Source organism: Takifugu flavidus, chromosome 18 (genome assembly GCF_003711565.1).
Source record: "Takifugu flavidus isolate HTHZ2018 chromosome 18, ASM371156v2, whole genome shotgun sequence".
Lineage (NCBI taxonomy): Eukaryota > Metazoa > Chordata > Actinopteri > Tetraodontiformes > Tetraodontidae > Takifugu > Takifugu flavidus.
The window spans coordinates 6,430,895-6,449,061 of NC_079537.1; the positions used below are offsets into that span (position 1 = coordinate 6,430,895).

At 50.2% G+C, this 18,167-nt stretch overlaps 3 protein-coding genes across 6 annotated transcripts; 1 reads left to right on the forward strand and 2 right to left on the reverse strand.

The window, feature by feature from the left end:
- The first annotated feature begins 918 nt into the window (after positions 1–918).
- sgsm3 (small G protein signaling modulator 3) lies at positions 919–7,660 on the forward strand. 2 transcript variants are annotated; one of them, XM_057014401.1, is made up of 22 exons: positions 919–1,200; positions 1,623–1,662; positions 2,701–2,772; positions 2,884–2,969; positions 3,144–3,207; positions 3,410–3,621; positions 3,706–3,813; positions 3,901–4,044; positions 4,143–4,338; positions 4,422–4,567; positions 4,642–4,875; positions 4,963–5,145; positions 5,225–5,380; positions 5,445–5,499; positions 5,584–5,633; positions 5,718–5,870; positions 5,952–6,022; positions 6,136–6,184; positions 6,295–6,380; positions 6,472–6,594; positions 6,667–6,727; positions 7,028–7,660. In XM_057014401.1, exons 1-22 carry the CDS (start codon positions 1,195–1,197, stop codon positions 7,109–7,111), a joined length of 2,379 nt encoding a protein of 792 aa, XP_056870381.1. In that variant the 5' UTR covers positions 919–1,194; the 3' UTR covers positions 7,112–7,660. The 2 variants fall into 2 exon arrangements, with proteins under 2 accessions (XP_056870381.1, XP_056870382.1); XM_057014402.1 differs by lacking the exon at positions 1,623–1,662 and having other exon boundaries at positions 923–1,200.
- Positions 7,661–7,804: 144 nt separating this feature from the next.
- gtpbp1 (GTP binding protein 1) lies at positions 7,805–13,024 on the reverse strand. 3 transcript variants are annotated; one of them, XM_057014403.1, is made up of 14 exons: positions 12,624–13,024; positions 11,545–11,656; positions 11,280–11,460; positions 11,021–11,204; positions 10,776–10,940; positions 10,567–10,690; positions 10,369–10,483; positions 10,151–10,295; positions 9,896–10,078; positions 9,680–9,815; positions 9,427–9,605; positions 9,169–9,330; positions 8,914–8,964; positions 7,805–8,790 (listed from the first exon to the last, which is right to left on the reverse strand). In XM_057014403.1, exons 1-14 carry the CDS (start codon positions 12,816–12,818, stop codon positions 8,674–8,676), a joined length of 2,049 nt encoding a protein of 682 aa, XP_056870383.1. In that variant the 5' UTR covers positions 12,819–13,024; the 3' UTR covers positions 7,805–8,673. The 3 variants fall into 3 exon arrangements, with proteins under 3 accessions (XP_056870383.1, XP_056870385.1, XP_056870384.1); XM_057014405.1 differs by having other exon boundaries at positions 11,545–11,700; positions 12,624–12,762; XM_057014404.1 differs by lacking the exon at positions 8,914–8,964 and having other exon boundaries at positions 12,624–13,023.
- Positions 13,025–14,743: 1,719 nt separating this feature from the next.
- On the reverse strand, positions 14,744–16,417 carry LOC130515333 (GTP-binding protein 1-like). The gene is made up of 2 exons (XM_057015497.1): positions 16,024–16,417; positions 14,744–15,058 (listed from the first exon to the last, which is right to left on the reverse strand). The coding sequence occupies exons 1-2, from the start codon at positions 16,216–16,218 to the stop codon at positions 14,744–14,746; spliced, it is 510 nt and encodes a 169-aa protein (XP_056871477.1). The 5' UTR covers positions 16,219–16,417.
- Positions 16,418–18,167: the final 1,750 nt, after the last annotated feature.

Consider the following 18,167-nt stretch of genomic DNA (forward strand, 5'->3'; position numbering starts at 1 on the left):
CATTCTTATGTGTCGCGGGGGATGATTAAAGGAAGGGTGTGAAGGGAACAGGAGGTTTTAGGGTGCAGACGATAACCTTTCCCTTGAGCCAACAACTACCGGAAACCGTCGTTTTGCAGAGCTTGTTCAGAGGGATGAGATTTAGTTTTCGTGCTCAAAAATACGCTGTATCACTGGGCAACGTTTTCAGCTGCAGGGTCCCCGCTGTCACCTGTGAATCATTCCGGGAGTCGGACCCCGACAGAAGCGCTCCACACTGGCGCTGTTTTATTATAGGTTTATCTAAAAAGCACGCATGAATGCTGTTACAGAGCATCTTTTTAAGGGTTTTTTTTTATGTGGGGACGTCGGTCTCCCCGTAATCATGAAAACTTGGGTGTTGAACGTTTAAATGCGAAAAGATTGCGGGTTCGTGAGCGCCCCCTTGCGAATGAAGGCTGTAATAACACCAAGTTCCTACGTCAATTTAATGAGACATTTTTTTTATTCACTAAAGCGTCTATAAATAATGTCAATGGGGAAAGTGAGTCATGTTGTTTACTCATATTTAGAGTTGGTGCTATTTGAATATGTTGATGGGATGAATGGATCAGAAGCGTTCGGTAATCTTAAAAAAACCTCAAAACAAATTTTCACCAAACAAATTTTAGCATAGGTTCTTGCCGTAGTTACCAGTATTTTAGCATATAACCACATTATTTTGACATACATGTTTTAATGCCGTGGATTCACATTGTAAACACGGCTGAGTATTCGCTGAATATATGCACTATTTTATCGGTGGCTACCCGATTTTATCATATCTTCACGACGTTGCAGTGTTTTTGTGCGACCGCACCGGTGTCACGAATCGTGAATAACTCACATTTATCGGAGGAAAGGAACTTCCCCCGGGCGCGTGTTGCGCCCCCGCATTATAATTGATGAATGAACGGACGTACACGTCGTATGCTACGTCATCCAGCTCTTTGCGGAGGGATATTTCTGTGTAGTTCCGGGAACTACTTGTCAGGATGCAAGGTGGGAAGCCTTCTTGAGTCGGAGGAATACCGGGGAGATATTATCCGCCAGCAGGTGCACGACGCAAAGGGGCCAGAAGTGCGTGTGTTACGATGGCGTGACCGTCTGCGTCTTTCAGTTTGCAGCGAGCGACGACACGTCAGCCACACGCCGTAATGACTTCGCTAGAATGACATGACGGTAAGTTTTGCTAACAGGCCACCGCACGCTGCTGTTAGCTGCATTTAGCATGTGTGGCTAACAGCTGACGACTCGAGTGGACGCGGTGCTGCCAAAATGGGTTGGTTAGGCTTTGCTGGTACCCAGGCAACATGCCTCAGAGGTCCCGGACCAAAAACCTAGTCCTCAAAATATGTCGTCATTGAAAAAATGTTTTTTATCCCTATTGCGAGAGACGTTGACGTCAGCAAGGGTTTGACGTCACAGTACTTGTTGCCTTTTCGCTTCATGGCGAGGTTTAACGAGTAAAATTTAACATTTTAGTATGCTGTGGCCACAGATCGTTGTGTGTCACCTGTTGATAATGCCTTATATGGTTAGTTTACACCTGAAGTTTGGCTTAATGGGCGCCGCAAGATGTAATAATGATTATCTTTCTGCAGGTGTATGGAGATGCTGACGTCACTGTGCCTGTAAGCACGTGTGAGTGAAGGGTTTAATCTTCATTTTCAGCCTGGTGCGGTTTTCAGAGCTAAAACTGAAACTCCCGGCTGCAAATAGCCCAGAACGTAGTAGATGTCATTCCCCAGCGTTATGGGCCCTGAAGCAGGATGTGAATCCATGTGTTACCTGCAGCAGGGTGTTGACGAGAGTAGGCAAACACAGGTGAGCTCAGCCGCACCTGAAAGAGATCCAGCCTTGGGAACAATATCAATAATCTTCCTGTTATGGGTGTTAAGGACATCCTCAGTCAAGGACCTCGTGCATTTATGTCTCATGGCTCTTTCAGGCATGATCATTAAGTAGAGATGAGCTTTATTTGTAGTCTCAATACTATTGTTACAATACTATTGTTCACATGCAACGACCAAGCAACTGGTGACAGGAAGTGATGAGATGATTTCCTTTTTTCTGGATGATAACGATCATAAAATGTGTTAAATAAGAGAAAAGGACATTTGTTCTGTACAGAGCTGAACAAATGAGATGACGCGGTCGTTTAATTTCCAGTCAGAACCTTTCTAAAGGTCAGATCAATATCTGGCAAAATCTGTCTTTCCTTCAAGGATGTTTAGAAATTAAAATAACCACCCACATTTATGGAACGGTCTGTTTATTTTTCTATCTTTAACCCCTGATGCAGCTTAATTCGGCAAGTATATGTAAGTTCAGTTGTAAAACCTCGTCTGTGTGGAATCTCTAACTGTCCAGAACACGTGTTCCTGTTGCCTGAGGACGCGTTCTTCCAAAACAAACCCAGTTAAGGGAATAATTGTCCTCTTGTTGAGTGCAGCAGTCATATGGCTGCTCTCTCCTCCCTTAGAGGATGGTCGCTGGTGATAGAAAATTAACAATAACAGGCAGCAAAAAGGGGTCCGAGCTGTATTTGTGCAGCTGAACTTGCCTGGAAACTTCATGTGAGTGGTGTTGGGGGTGGGCGGCCTCTTCAGGGTGCAGCTCTGAGCTGCTGCTGCTGCTGACCTCCAGCTTTTCTCCATTTCTGCTCCTCTGTCCTCGCAGATGCTGAGCCTGTTTCCTTACTTGAGAGTTTTCTCATAGAAGCCGTCCGCTCCACTTCCATCGGAATGTCAGGTAGAGTTTTCGGCTTCATCGCAGATATTTGTGGGGGAAAAAAATGTGTTTGTTTATATTTTTTACGAAAAGGAATCTTTTTTTATCTTTGCTGATTGTCGTGTCCCTCAGGTACCTATACACCGGCCCCTGGGGGCCCTTTTTCTGCTCTGACTCCAAGCATGTGGCCCCAGGACATCTTGGCCAAGTATCACCAGGTGAGGAGATGTTGTGTTGCTCCTGTTCAGTCCTCGTTTGTTTTCTCCTGTTCGGATTTAGAGGTCATGTTATTGGAAGCGGGATTAATAAAAGGCTGTATTGGTTGTTAGTTATTAGGGTATGAACACCATCTTTGGGCATTTTACGAGTGTGTTTTTGCCTATTTTTTACAGAAAGACCCCACAGAACAGCCTGAGCTACAGTACGACGAGTTTGGCTTCCGAGCGGATGCTGAAGGTAAGTCTCCCTCCCAGCAGTGGCGTTCCTGAAGGTCAGGAAGGGCGGATGAAAAGCTTAACAAGTGGAGAAAAGGAAAATGGTTTCAAAGTTTCTAATTTCTAACAAATGTGTTCATGTCCATGAGGGAGTTTGTGGTTTTTCCCTGTAGAGTTACAACAAATGCATGAACAGCCTCCGTTATTCTGCTGTCTCTGTTCAGATGGTGAGAAGTCCAAGTCCTGGTTGGGCACCGAGGGGTCTCCTCAGCAGGAAGACCCCCAGCAGCGACTGCGCTGGCAGGCCCACCTGGAGTTCACCCACAACCACACGGTGGGTGACCTGACCTGGGACCTGATCGACCCCGTCCTGGCGCGCTCCGAGCGTCTCCGCACCCTGGTGCTAGGTGGCGTCCCTCACAGCATGAGGCCGCAGGTGAGCGGACACACGCTGACCCGCGTCGGCCATTTTAAATGGAAAAAAACCAACAAGTTGCATTGGTGGCTGTTTGTCCGTCAGCTCTGGATGCGACTGTCCGGAGCTCTGCAGAAGAAGAGGTCCTCTGAGATCTCTTACAGAGAAGTGATCAAGAACAGTTCCAATGATGACACCACTGTAGCGAAACAGGTAGAGAATAATCCCACGTTGGAGTGATTCCCCTGTGGATCAGAGGTCGGTCTGCTTTGCTCACGCGGGCTCGTCCTCGTCCCTCAGATCGAGAAGGACCTGTTGCGCACGATGCCAAGCAACGCCTGCTTCAACAGCCTGGCCGGCGTGGGAGTCCCCAGACTGAGACGCGTCCTGAGGGGGCTGGCCTGGCTGTACCCGGACATCGGCTACTGTCAAGGAACCGGCATGGTGAGAGCGCGCGGGGCGCCGCGTCGCAGCGACCGGGTCGCCGGAGAGAAGCCGCCCACGCCACCATCATCCGTCCTCTCTGTCTTCGCCTCCCTCAGGTGGTTTCCTGTCTGCTGCTCTTCCTGGAGGAGGAGGACGCGTTATGGATGATGTGCGCCCTGATCGAAGACCTCCTCCCTCCCTCCTACTTCTCGTCGACTCTGCTGGGCATCCAAACGGACCAGAGGGTTCTTCGCCAACTCATAGTCCAGTACCTGCCCGCCCTTGACCGCCTGCTGCAGGAGCACGATATCGGTGAGAAACCAGCCGTCCCTCTGCACCGGGGGAGGGGATAAAGACAACTGCTAGTTTCAAGTCTTTGCATCTGCTGTCTTCAGAGTTGTCTCTGATCACGCTGCATTGGTTCCTGACGTCATTCGCCAGCGTGGTGGACATCCGTTTGCTCCTCCGCATCTGGGACCTGCTCTTCTACCAAGGCTCGTTGGTGCTCTTTCAGATCACACTGGGCATGCTGAAAATCAAGGTAAATCCTCTCGAGCGCCTTTCTTCTACATGATGACGACGACCGCGTTGACCGCTGTTGCCACTCGGCCTCAGGAGGAGGAGCTCATATCGTCGGAGAACTCTGCGTCCATTTTCAACACCCTGTCGGACCTGCCGAGCCAGCTGAGGGACGGAGCCCAGCTTCTGGGAGAAGCCATGCGGCTAGCGGGGATGTTGTCGCAAGAGACGCTGGAAGCCCAGCGACACAAGCACTTGGCCTACATCCTGAATGAGCAGACGCAGCTCAACAACGGCAACAACGCGGCGCTCAACTTCAGTCTGAACAAGGTCGCTCACGGCTCCTTTTCTCTGGAGGGTTGAGCCTCGTGTGCCACCTCTGTCTCATCCAGGCTGCTGTGTTCTTGTTTGGTTCAGGTGGTGAGGAGGCAGTCCCTGCACAGGAGGTCCACCCTGAGCTCCCTGTTGTTCGGAGAGGACGAGGCGGACTCCTTGAAATCCAAGAACATAAAGCAGACGGAGCTGGTGGCGGCGCTCCGAGAGGCCATAGCACACACAGCGGAGCACTTCCACTGTTTGGACCCGCACCACTCCAGCACCGTGAGTAGAACCTCTGAACTATGCTCTGTATGGGTGACGCATCCAGGAGGGGCATTCAGGTTTGCTGTGTCGGATGCAGGACCTGACTCCGGACTACTCCATGGAGAGCCACCAGCGGGATCATGAAAACTTCCTAGTCGTGTCCCGCAACCGGCGGAGACGGGCGAAGGCGCTGCTGGACTTTGAGCGGCACGACGACGACGAGCTGGGCTTCAGGAAAAACGACATCATCACGGTGAGTCTCGGCACGAGCACCGACGTCCTTGTTGAGGTTAACGAGCATCGACGTTCTCGTTTAGATCATCTCGCAGAAGGATGAGCACTGTTGGGTCGGAGAGCTCAACGGCCTCAGAGGTTCGTCTCGCCGACGTTCCCGTTAGGCCACACGTTTCCGTTGGCTCTCTTCTCACCGCCTGTTTTCTGTGTTGGGTTTTAAAGGTTGGTTTCCAGCAAAGTTTGTGGAGATCCTGGATGAAAGAAGCAAAGAGGTGCGAATGCGATCAGTCTGTGGGCTCAGCGGCGGGATGTTTTTGCTTCTCGATGTGTAACGGCGTTCTTGCGTCTGCTCCTAGTACTCGTTAGCAGGGGACGACTCTGTGACAGAGGCCGTCACGGACCTGGTCAGGGGCACGCTGTGTCCCGCCTTGAAGGCCATATTTCAGCATGGTCTCAAAAAACCATCCATTCTAGGGGGGCCCTGTCACCCTTGGTTGTTTATAGAAGAGGTAACGTTTAATAGCAAAAGCTTGGTGCGGTGCACAGTAGTTGCATCAAATTCCTTCATAATCCTACTGGTTTTCCCTCAGGCGGCCAGCAGAGAGGTGGAGAGGGACTTTAACTCCGTCTATTCCAGACTAGTGCTGTGTAAAACCTACAGGTAAAAGTGGTGTCTCGCTTATTTAGCGTGTACAAACGTTGGTACTATGTCAGAACTGGATATCCAGTGGGCTTGACTTTGCTTTTAAGTGAACACCTGGTTGTTTTCTCCAGGTTAGATGAAGATGGGAAGGTCCTGACGCCAGAGGAGCTGCTCTATAGGGTGAGAGAGCTTTCATCTCTGGGTTTTACACACGGCGTCCGCCCAGTCAGGCTGTAAATTCAGCCGTTTCCCAGTAATAGTACTTGACTCCCCCCCATCTGTCTTACCAGGCAGTGCAGTCAGTGAACATGAGCCACGACCTGGCCCACGCTCAGATGGATATCAAGTTCAGGTCCCTCATCTGCGTTGGCCTCAAGTGAGATTTACACATTTGAAGGAAGTCGCAGCGATCTCTCTGGGAGCAGCAGCTTCATGTGTTCCTCCTCCTCCTGCTCCTCCTGCTCCAGTGAACAGGTGCTCCACCTGTGGCTGGAGGTGTTGTGCTCGAGCGTGGCCGCTGTGGAGAAATGGTACCACCCCTGGTCCTTCCTTCGAAGTCCCGGATGGGTCCAAATTAAGTGCGAGCTCAGGTGAGAAGCACATCACTGATGAAAGTGTGTAAATAAAGCCCTGACGTGTGTTGTCGCACGTTCTCTCCTCAGAGTCCTGTCCAAATTCGCCTTCAGCCTCTCTCAAGACTGTGAGCTGCCCGACAAGAAGGAGGTAAGAGGATGAGATTCAGGGAGCCCTGATATTCAGTGGCGAATAACGACCTCATGCTGTTTCAGAAATCAGCTTTTCTGAAAGCAGAAGCTGTGGACATGCTGATTCAGCATCACCTCTTTAGTTGGGACATCTAGGTAACGACACGTGAGAGCAGACCATGTAGTCGTGGTCCAGTAGGGACGTCTGGCTAGACCTCAGTCATGTTGGCGTGTCTTTAGTCACCTCGTTCAGTCGGAGCTTGATGTAAAATCCCCTGGGGATTATTTCCACAACAAGTTTCCCCTTTTTTTTCCCCAGGAGAAGGAGCAGAGGCCTCTGAAGGAAGGCGTGCAGGACATGCTGGTGAAGCATCATCTCTTCAGCTGGGACATCGACGGTTAAAGCCTCAGAATCCCAGCCCGCCGTCCCGTGTGTGTGTGTATCTGTACTATGTGCTGAAGCATGTGCACACCGAGGTGCGCACTTTATTTCAGATCCAGAGACTCTGCAGGAGAGAACCGTCTCAACCATCCCTTTCTTCCCAACCATGCGCCGTTTTCCTGCAGTTCCTGCATGTCGGGTCCAGTAACACGTCCACACTAAGTAACTAGACTCGATGTCTTAAAGTTACATATTATTTTTCAGGGTAATGCCATTTCTTTTACTATGGAATTCATCACACAGTTTGTGAAATTGTGGCCCAGGCCAGGTGGAGCCTTTTCAGGTATATTGATCATGGGTAGAGGTGCTGCCCAGACGCTGGAAATGTCCACTATTGGGCAAAGTGCCGTAAATGGAACGGATGCTGTACTTTTTCCGTTACAATCTGTAGTAGACCTATATCAAAGTTACATATACAGTAATTTGTATTTTTCTTTTGTCAATTGTTGCTTTTTACTTAATGTACTCTTGCAATTTAAAGCAGTTCTGCAAACGACTGAACCTTTCTCACCTGATGCTTCACAGACCTTATCATTCTGATTTAAACCGCATTTAAATGAGCCGCGTCTTGTTTAGAATTACATAGACTATTGTTAAAGTGTTGCACAACCATGGCGTCAGTGGATAATAGAAGAGGGGAAAACGGCAGAAAAGTTGCGTAAACTATTTATTAATGCTCGGTATGTAGCGGCAACGTTCTACACAATAACAGGCCACAACGCCAGGGGGCGCTAAAACTCCATGTAGCACAGCATGTAACGAGTGAGGACGATTCACTATTTACACTATGGGTAAAAGGTTTGGAACATGGCTGAATGGCATGAAAGAAGCATGTATGCTGAATAAATATCCTACACATAAAAAAACAGCTTATAATTCCTAGATTTTCAGACCGTGCCCTCTGCTACATTCATCTGGCTTGCATACGTCTGGACGATGGTGCGTTACCAGCCAGTGCACCCTTTACAACTCATTTACATATCCAGTATAAACAGTACATTTCTTTTATCCTTGCAGGTCACTGGGAATGCATGAGGGAGTTTGTTTTATAGCTGCTCGGTTTGGTACTGGACCCTCGTTTCGTTGAGATCTGGTGTCCCTCCCCACTGCCGACACTCCAAGTAAACAATTAAAATCAATAAATTCTGTGAATTAAGAGCGACAGATTTAGATAGCTCAGGTACTGGAGGAAGGGCTGGTGCATATTTCGATTTTCTAATCTGGTGCCGACACCAGAACATGTGGGTTTGCTTCCCAAATGTTCAAGGTACCTGTAGTACCACAAGTCACCAGTGGGAGGAGGACCGTGGCAATCACAACCAAGGCAGAGGACGATAAAATTGTTAAGAGTGCATTCCTTTTGGCATCTTTTTCAGTAAACAGAAAACAACATAAGACTGTGAAGAAGGCAAGCATTATAAGAGAAGAGTCTTTCGGAAACATCTGTATCTGTTGTGAGTTGTGGAATGATGCTTGTAGGAGTGACAGCAGAGGGGGAGGTTAACGGCACGGTGGAGGCCGCTTTAACAGCCTCCTACTCCTGAGGAGCTGGGAGCTGCTGTGGGGTTGGTGCTGTTGCCCTGGCCTTTTCCTTTGTGCCGCTGCCCCCCTCTCCTCCTTCCACCTCCTCCGGACTTTGGCTGCAAGGAGCAAATAAAAACCCTCAGCCTTAAAAGCATTTTAACGACAAAAACCAAACTTCTAGTATAAACGTCCTCCTCTACCCAAGGTCTCCCGTCTCATTCAGAAATGACCCGTTTTACCTTGTTCTCTTTGTTGCCCTCCTTTAACTGAGGGTCCTCATCTCCCTCTCCCTTAGGAAGGCAGCCACGCAAGCGAAATAAGAGTTTGTAATGGAGTAATGCGGCACGAAAGACAGTCCACGTTAAGAGTGGTAAAGCAGTATGGAACAGTCGGTGTTAGAAACAGGAAGTAGAGTTAGAGAATGGCTCAGTGTTAGATCAGATACAAAGACCAGACATATTTAAAATAATCATGTTTCTGCTGTCAAGACTCACCTGCTGTGCTGCGTTGAGGCCTGCGGGGGGCGCTAACGCCGCTGCTTCGTCACTGGCAACCGTGCTGCCTTCCTCCTTTCTGACCGGCACCTTCTTGGTAGACTGCATTTTGATTTGTGGGGGTTTGGAATTGGATGGCAAATTGTTGGTGGACTGCAGCAGCTGGGGAGGAAGCAGACGCTAACGTTAGCACGCCAGCCAGATCCTGATCCTGATCGCGGGCGTGTGCTACGTGATCCAACCAAAGAGGCGCACTACCTTGGTGATGGTGCCCACAGCCTTGGTACGTCCCTCCCTGAACACCAGCTTCTGGTCGCAGTGCAAATACTCGGGAGTTTTGATGAAGCGGAAGTGGACCGAAGCCTTGTCCCCCGTCCGCAAGCAGTCTCTGTTCATGGACAAGATGGTGGCCGTCTGCCGTATGCTGCCGCAGTGGACTGGGAGGACACAGGCGCTTTGGTGAAATTGTTCTGGTCGTATAAACCTGCCACTTAACTCTTCGTGTCCTCACCCATGGCCTGGTATCGGGGGGATATCGTCGTGGGATGATGCAGGACCAGGATCTCGGCCTCGAACTCCCACGTCGCCTGAGGGCACAGCTTTGGCGACACCATCACCATGCCTTTCCTTATGGACGAGCGCTTGATCTTCACACAGAAGAGGAGGGTGGCGTCAAACGTGTGGAAAGACCGCCGGGAGGAACCGCGGCTTGAATCTGCCCTCCTACCTTTTTCAGGGCGAACGAGGCGGTCTGGCCCCCCCGGACCTCCTTCACAGGCATTCTCTTACGGTGGATTGATTTGACGGCGATGGATATGAAGCTGCCCAAAGGGTCTGGGCCCAGCAGCATGGTGTCGTTCAGGCGTATGAGTCCACGTAACGTAGTTCCAGACACTACTGTTCCTACTCCCTGTGACAAACACAGTCGGGGTCTCACACGGATCGTAATCCTCGTGGTTTAGCGGGACTCGCCAAGTCCTACCGGCACAGAGTAGGTGTCGTCGATCTGAAACTCGGCGGGCTGGTCGTCTCGGTAGGACGTCCTGGAGGAGAGCAGGTTGAGGAACATCTTGAGCAGGTCCATGTTCTCTCCGGTCACGTTGGAGATCTGGAAAATAGGACACATCCTGAGGAGAGAAAGGCGGAGGTCACACGAGGCCGTTTTCCTTCTCTGCTGTGAAGCCGGGATGGTTCGATCACCTCTCTGAGCTGAAGTTTGACGCCGTGACTATGACGTCGTCCTTGTTCTGTACCAGGACGGGGATCTTCCTGCAGCCGGGGGACTTGAGTAACCTCTGAAGCAGCTTCAGCGTCTCTGTTGCAATTCAAGACAACTGGAATTAGGAGACAGGAGAAGAAGCCTGTGTGTCCCGACCAGACGGGCGCCCGGAGGGCCACCTTGGAGGATGTTCGCCGGACACATGTCTATCTTTGTCACCACCACGAACACGGGAACATTCAGCGCCAAGGCCAGCCCCAGGTGTTCTTTGGTCATCCCGACGATGCCCGCGTTACTGCCCACCTGGGAGGAGCGAGACGACCGTGGCGTCACATGTTTGAAAGAAAAAGAGAAGAGGAGCGTCGTCGTCCCCCCCCCCCCTCCTCACCATCAGCATGCAGAAGTCAGGCAGGTGTCCCGTCATCCCGAACACGGTGGTCTTCAGGTACTTCTCGTGCCCGGCCAGGTCGATGAAGGTAATGACCTTCGAGGACTTCTCACAGATTTTGGTCCAGTCCAGGCTTCCGCCGTGATTGTCTGGCTTGTTCACCACCTGTGTGAACGCAGAGGGGGAGGGGCCACATTCATGACGCCGGCCTATCAACATCCTGGCTCCCGTTCTCAGCCTCTCACCTGTCCCTCCTGGTCGAAGCCCAGAATATCGTTTCCCACGCTGCTGGTCCGACCGCTCTCCATCTCATGCTTGTGTCTGAAGAGCTTCTGGCGGGCGAAGCCCCTGCCGTTGTCCAGCTCTCCGTGCGTCAGCACCCCCAGCAGAGTGCTTTTACCAGCGTCCACGTTCCCCACTACCGCCACCCTGAACGATGCGCGGACACATTAACGGCGCCCTGTAGACCCAACGCCACCGAGCGGGCCAACCGTGACCACTCACCTGACCTCCAGGAAGTCCAGCTCACCCACGCGGCGGCGGATCAAATAGTCCCGCACTAAACCGGCGCTTTCATTTCGCTCCCGGAGAAGAATGAGGTCGGTGTCCAGCTGCTCGCACATGGAACACACGGTGGCTACAGACGCCTCCATGTCTTTCTCATCGAGGCCCCAGTCACCTCCATCTACGGGGGAGACGGAGACGAGGTCGGTACGTAACAGCACGGACACGTGTGCCGTTCCTGGATGTGTGCTTGCACGTTTCTTACCTGAGCCCATACCAACCACATAGATGGTCTCCCCAGACCCCTCTTCCATCCTGTCCCGGAGCTGGCGAAGCAGGGAGTCGTACTGTTCCCCATTTGGACTGACAAGCGCCAGCTGGTGGAGTGGAGGTGACAGCGTGAAGAATCAGAAAGTTCATTCTGGATCCAACGGAAGTCAAGAACAGTGAGATTACGGCACACACGGAGACGGCGAGCCACCGTGCTCCGGGAGAACAGAAAGAATCTCTTTTTTGGACCGTTCTGAGTCCTAAGACCCAACAGAAAGAGCACTATGTGAATCTCTGGTGACTTCAGGAGCTGCTGCCCACAAACAGCTGTCTGTTTTCCCATTGAGCACCTGGTAACATGTGATCGTCCCACACGCTTCTGACACAAGTGCTCCAAAAAAAATAAAACGAGTCTTTTATTGATGAGGAGTGATCCAAACAACCAAACTCTGTCTGGATCCTTAAAAGGTTTAAATATCAGAGCCCCGAAACAGAACCTGCGGAAGCGTCGGGGGCCAAAGGTGAACCAGTGAATGGCTCCCTGATGCAACCTGGTGTAATCTGAACATACATGTAACACAGGTGCAATGGGACATGTGCAACTCGCCCACGTTTGCATCATTGTCAACTCGTGTTATTTTTGATTAGCACTGCTGATTTAGAACCATTTTCCAGAACATCAGTCTTTCTGCAGCCCGATACGTTTTCCATGCTTGTGGTCACGCCTTGGTATTATCTCGATATGGGCCTTGTTTGTTGTTGACAGTAGTTTTATTTTGCGGGTTTGGGCAGAGCTGTTGCCATATGTGCAAACAGTAGCAGCTAGCGCCGAGCTAAGCGGCTACGCAATTTTAGCACAAGCGAACACCTGCTCCCCCAACAAAATCCCTGCGAGTAAACACTGGCCACGCAGAGGGCGAGTGGCTGGCGTACGGAGCTGTTGACTCACGGTGGTTGTAATTACACGTGTAATTCACGCGTGTAGAGGTGTTACGACAGCGCGGGGTTCATTCATTCGTTACCGATAGCGGCTAATGCTAGCGCCGCAGCAACAAGCCAGGGGCCTCGCGTTACCTTGCTGGTGAAGTCGACCCCTCGCTCCACGGACTCGCCGTTCATCATGTCGCCGTCCTCGTAGCACTCGTCGCCGTCCTCTTCCCCGCATCCTCCTCGATCCGGAGCGAATATACTAGCGGGGACAAGCGCGTCGGCCAGCGCTGCGGAGCCCGGGCTTATAGCCGGCTCGGGAGCCGTTGCTATTGATGCCATTTTCTCACAACCTTACGGTTAATTTCAAGGCGTCCCGAGCTGTTGCGATGACGGTTTCCAACCAAACGTACCCGGAGACAAGAAGGGAAACCTCGGGGCTGTTTACTCGGACAAACCGCACACTGAGCGGGTTAAAAAAACGTCACAGTGCGGGGCTTTTTAACGCACCCTCGCCTTCCTGAATTAAAAAAATATTTAGTTACCACCACTTTATCAATATTGATACAATTCGGCCGTCCACGCCCCCTCAGCCCCGAATGACCAATGAGGTGTGAGATACAGCGACCGTCGCCCCCGGTGGACCAATCAGAGCGAGGGGGCCGTTCATATGATTAGAGCAACCGCCAGAGGTCCGCTCGATACTCCAGCATGGTGATGTTTGTGTCATGCTGTAATCACAGTGTAATACTACTGTCACACGTCTGTCTGTCTGTCTGTCTGTCTGTCTGTCTGTCTGTCTGTCTGTCATTCAAAAATGGGACCTCACGTCCCCTAACATCGGTTCTCTCTACATGATATAATATTGATGTGATGTAAATAATTGTATTTGTCAACATTACAGAGGCTCTTCCTCCATCTGGACAATATGGTGTATTTGGTTGTGGCATAACCAGCTGTGGGATTACTTTTGCCTTGAGTGTTCCCTGACTTTAATCCCTGGTTTCCCTTGTCACATTTATATCCAAGGTGTAATTTGGGGGTGTAATTTTAGCGGTTAGGGCTCGACGCGTTTTAAATGACCAGGACTGTGTCTGTCTAGCTCTTGGGGAACTCTGGCACCTGGATAAACATGACCTTTAATCCTTAAACCAGAAATTATCTTGGGAAGTACTTGCACAATTTCCATGGGGCAGTCCCTCTCGTCTGTTGCAGTTGTCCATAGTGGCCACTGGGGGGCAGTAAATGTTTCTGCCACTGTTCTCTGATGCTACAGAAGACACACCTCTGTCAAATATAAGTCAGCTTTCTGGCTTTTCTGTGTGTAAAGAGGATAAACATAGAGGCTAAACAAGCAAAACATGTGACACACAGTTGCTTATTGCAGAGTTTGAACTCGGGTCCAACACTTCCTATACGGTCGGGCATAAAGCGATCGATTAAGGTTGGTGTGGCTGTGCCTGAGGTATTAATAAGCGATGTATGTGTTTTTGTGTGTGGGTGGGTGAGTGTGTGTGCGAGTGAGTGAGAGTGAGAGATCTGCTGACTGTCTTAAGACCGGGTCATGGGGCCAAATACATTCACATCAGATCTTTGTGCCACCTTTAGAGCTATGTCAAATAACCCAGCAGTGGCTTCTGGTAACAGGCAGCATCAGCAGAAGGTTCTAGAAACACCCAGAATGACCTGTTGATTAAGCTATTTCTGTTTGCTGCCATTTAATCGTGCAGTTTCAGGGCAGATGAGCACAGCTGTTGAACAGCAAATCACACTTTGCTGGCAAACGGTCAGAAAGAACAGCTTCAGAGGGCCACAGCTTCTGGAACATATGAGCTTCCTTCTGTAAGAATTAACGGATATGTGATAACTGCGAATATGTTGCATTTTACTGTCTCTTTATCATCCCTCCAACGTTTTCATTTCAACATCCTCATACTTCCTCCTCTTTCTTCCCCTGCCTGGCGTTTGTTCAGTCATCTGAGCTCACAGAGCTACTATCTGTGTACAGTAAACGGAGCTCCATTCCCATCAGCTGTTCTAAATATTTATCTGAGTGCCTGGCAACTCATACGTGTCTATTTTGGTCTGGCACTGTAGCCTGTGATGCTTCGGCCCTCCCTATCAACCTCCTTAAACCCACAATATCTGGATTCAACAAATGATTCCCTCTGGAGATTCTGTAACGTAAACCCAGGCCAATAAAATCACTTAATAAATGTTTGACACCGGGTTTAAGGCCGTTTCAACCCTCATCTTAAATCAATTGGTCACAGCTCTCCAGCGGGCTGATTCCATTCGCTACTGGAGCTGTCATTCACGGATAAGCCCCGCCCCCAGCGGTATATACAGCCTGGGCGTAGTCGAGAGAGGCCCTGCAGCCCTCCATCTACGGGGGAGACGGAGACGAGGTCGGTACGTAACAGCACGGACACGTGTGCCGTTCCTGGATGTGTGCTTGCACGTTTCTTACCTGAGCCCATACCAACCACATAGATGGTCTCCCCAGACCCCTCTTCCATCCTGTCCCGGAGCTGGCGAAGCAGGGAGTCGTACTGTTCCCCATTTGGACTGACAAGCGCCAGCTGGTGGAGTGGAGGTGACAGCGTGAAGAATCAGAAAGTTCATTCTGGATCCAACGGAAGTCAAGAACAGTGAGATTACGGCACGCACGGAGACGGCGAGCCACCGTGCTCCGGGAGAACAGAAAGAATCTCTTTTTTGGACCGTTCTGAGTCCTAAGACCCAACAGAAAGAGCACTATGTGAATCTCTGGTGACTTCAGGAGCTGCTGCCCACAAACAGCTGTCTGTTTTCCCATTGAGCACCTGGTAACATGTGATCGTCCCACACGCTTCTGACACAAGTGCTCCAAAAAAAATAAAACGAGTCTTTTATTGATGAGGAGTGATCCAAACAACCAAACTCTGTCTGGATCCTTAAAAGGTTTAAATATCAGAGCCCCGAAACAGAACCTGCGGAAGCGTCGGGGGCCAAAGGTGAACCAGTGAATGGCTCCCTGATGCAACCTGGTGTAATCTGAACATACATGTAACACAGGTGCAATGGGACGTGCAACTCGCCCACGTTTGCATCATTGTCAACTCGTGTTATTTTTGATTAGCACTGCTGATTTAGAACCATTTTCCAGAACATCAGTCTTTCTGCAGCCCGATACGTTTTCCATGCTTGTGGTCACGCCTTGGTATTATCTCGATATGGGCCTTGTTTGTTGTTGACAGTAGTTTTATTTTGCGGGTTTGGGCAGAGCTGTTGCCATATGTGCAAACAGTAGCAGCTAGCGCCGAGCTAAGCGGCTACGCAATTTTAGCACAAGCGAACACCTGCTCCCCCAACAAAATCCCTGCGAGTAAACACTGGCCACGCAGAGGGCGAGTGGCTGGCGTACGGAGCTGTTGACTCACGGTGGTTGTAATTACACGTGTAATTCACGCGTGTAGAGGTGTTACGACAGCGCGGGGTTCATTCATTCGTTACCGATAGCGGCTAATGCTAGCGCCGCAGCAACAAGCCAGGGGCCTCGCGTTACCTTGCTGGTGAAGTCGACCCCTCGCTCCACGGACTCGCCGTTCATCATGTCGCCGTCCTCGTAGCACTCGTCGCCGTCCTCTTCCCCGCATCCTCCTCGATCCGGAGCGAATATACTAGCGGGGACAAGCGCGTCGGCCAGCGCTGCGGAGCCCGGGCTTATAGCCGGCTCGGGAGCCGTTGCTATTGATGCCATTTTCTCACAACCTTACGGTTAATTTCAAGGCGTCCCGAGCTGTTGCGATGACGGTTTCCAACCAAACGTACCCGGAGACAAGAAGGGAAACCTCGGGGCTGTTTACTCGGACAAACCGCACACTGAGCGGGTTAAAAAACGTCACAGTGCGGGGCTTTTTAACGCACCCTCGCCTTCCTGAATTTTAAAAAATATTTAGTTACCACCACTTTATCAATATTGATACAATTCGGCCGTCCACGCCCCCTCAGCCCCGAATGACCAATGAGGTGTGAGATACAGCGACCGTCGCCCCCGGTGGACCAATCAGAGCGAGGGGGCCGTTCATATGATTAGAGCAACCGCCAGAGGTCCGCTCGATACTCCAGCATGGTGATGTTTGTGTCATGCTGTAATCACAGTGTAATACTACTGTCACACGTCTGTCTGTCTGTCTGTCTGTCTGTCTGTCTGTCTGTCTGTCTGTCATTCAAAAATGGGACCTCACGTCCCCTAACATCGGTTCTCTCTACATGATATAATATTGATGTGATGTAAATAATTGTATTTGTCAACATTACAGAGGCTCTTCCTCCATCTGGACAATATGGTGTATTTGGTTGTGGCATAACCAGCTGTGGGATTACTTTTGCCTTGAGTGTTCCCTGACTTTAATCCCTGGTTTCCCTTGTCACATTTATATCCAAGGTGTAATTTGGGGGTGTAATTTTAGCGGTTAGGGCTCGACGCGTTTTAAATGACCAGGACTGTGTCTGTCTAGCTCTTGGGGAACTCTGGCACCTGGATAAACATGACCTTTAATCCTTAAACCAGAAATTATCTTGGGAAGTACTTGCACAATTTCCATGGGGCAGTCCCTCTCGTCTGTTGCAGTTGTCCATAGTGGCCACTGGGGGGCAGTAAATGTTTCTGCCACTGTTCTCTGATGCTACAGAAGACACACCTCTGTCAAATATAAGTCAGCTTTCTGGCTTTTCTGTGTGTAAAGAGGATAAACATAGAGGCTAAACAAGCAAAACATGTGACACACAGTTGCTTATTGCAGAGTTTGAACTCGGGTCCAACACTTCCTATACGGTCGGGCATAAAGCGATCGATTAAGGTTGGGTGTGGCTGTGCCTGAGGTATTAATAAGCGAATGTATGTGTTTGTGTGTGGGTGGGTGAGTGTGTGTGCGAGTGAGTGAGAGTGAGAGATCTGCTGACTGTCTTAAGACCGGGTCATGGGGCCAAATACATTCACATCAGATCTTTGTGCCACCTTTAGAGCTATGTCAAATAACCCAGCAGTGGCTTCTGGTAACAGGCAGCATCAGCAGAAGGTTCTAGAAACACCCAGAATGACCTGTTGATTAAGCTATTTCTGTTTGCTGCCATTTAATCGTGCAGTTTCAGGGCAGATGAGCACAGCTGTTGAACAGCAAATCACACTTTGCTGGCAAACGGTCAGAAAGAACAGCTTCAGAGGGCCACAGCTTCTGGAACATATGAGCTTCCTTCTGTAAGAATTAACGGATGTGTGATAACTGCGAATATGTTGCATTTTACTGTCTCTTTATCATCCCTCCAACGTTTTCATTTCAACGTCCTCATACTTCCTCCTCTTTCTTCCCCTGCCTGGCGTTTGTTCAGTCATCTGAGCTCACAGCGAGCTACTATCTGTGTACAGTAAACGGAGCTCCATTCCCATCAGCTGTTCTAAATATTTAGCTGAGTGCCTGGCAACTAATACGTGTCTATTTTGGTCTGGCACTGTAGCCTGTGATGCTTCGGCCCTCCCTATCAACCTCCTTAAACCCACAATATCTGGATTCAACAAATGATTCCCTCTGGAGATTCTGTAACGTAAACCTAGGCCAATAAAATCACTTAATAAATGTTTGACACCGGGTTTAAGGCCGTTTCAACCCTCATCTTAAATCAATTGGTCACAGCTCTCCAGCGGGCTGA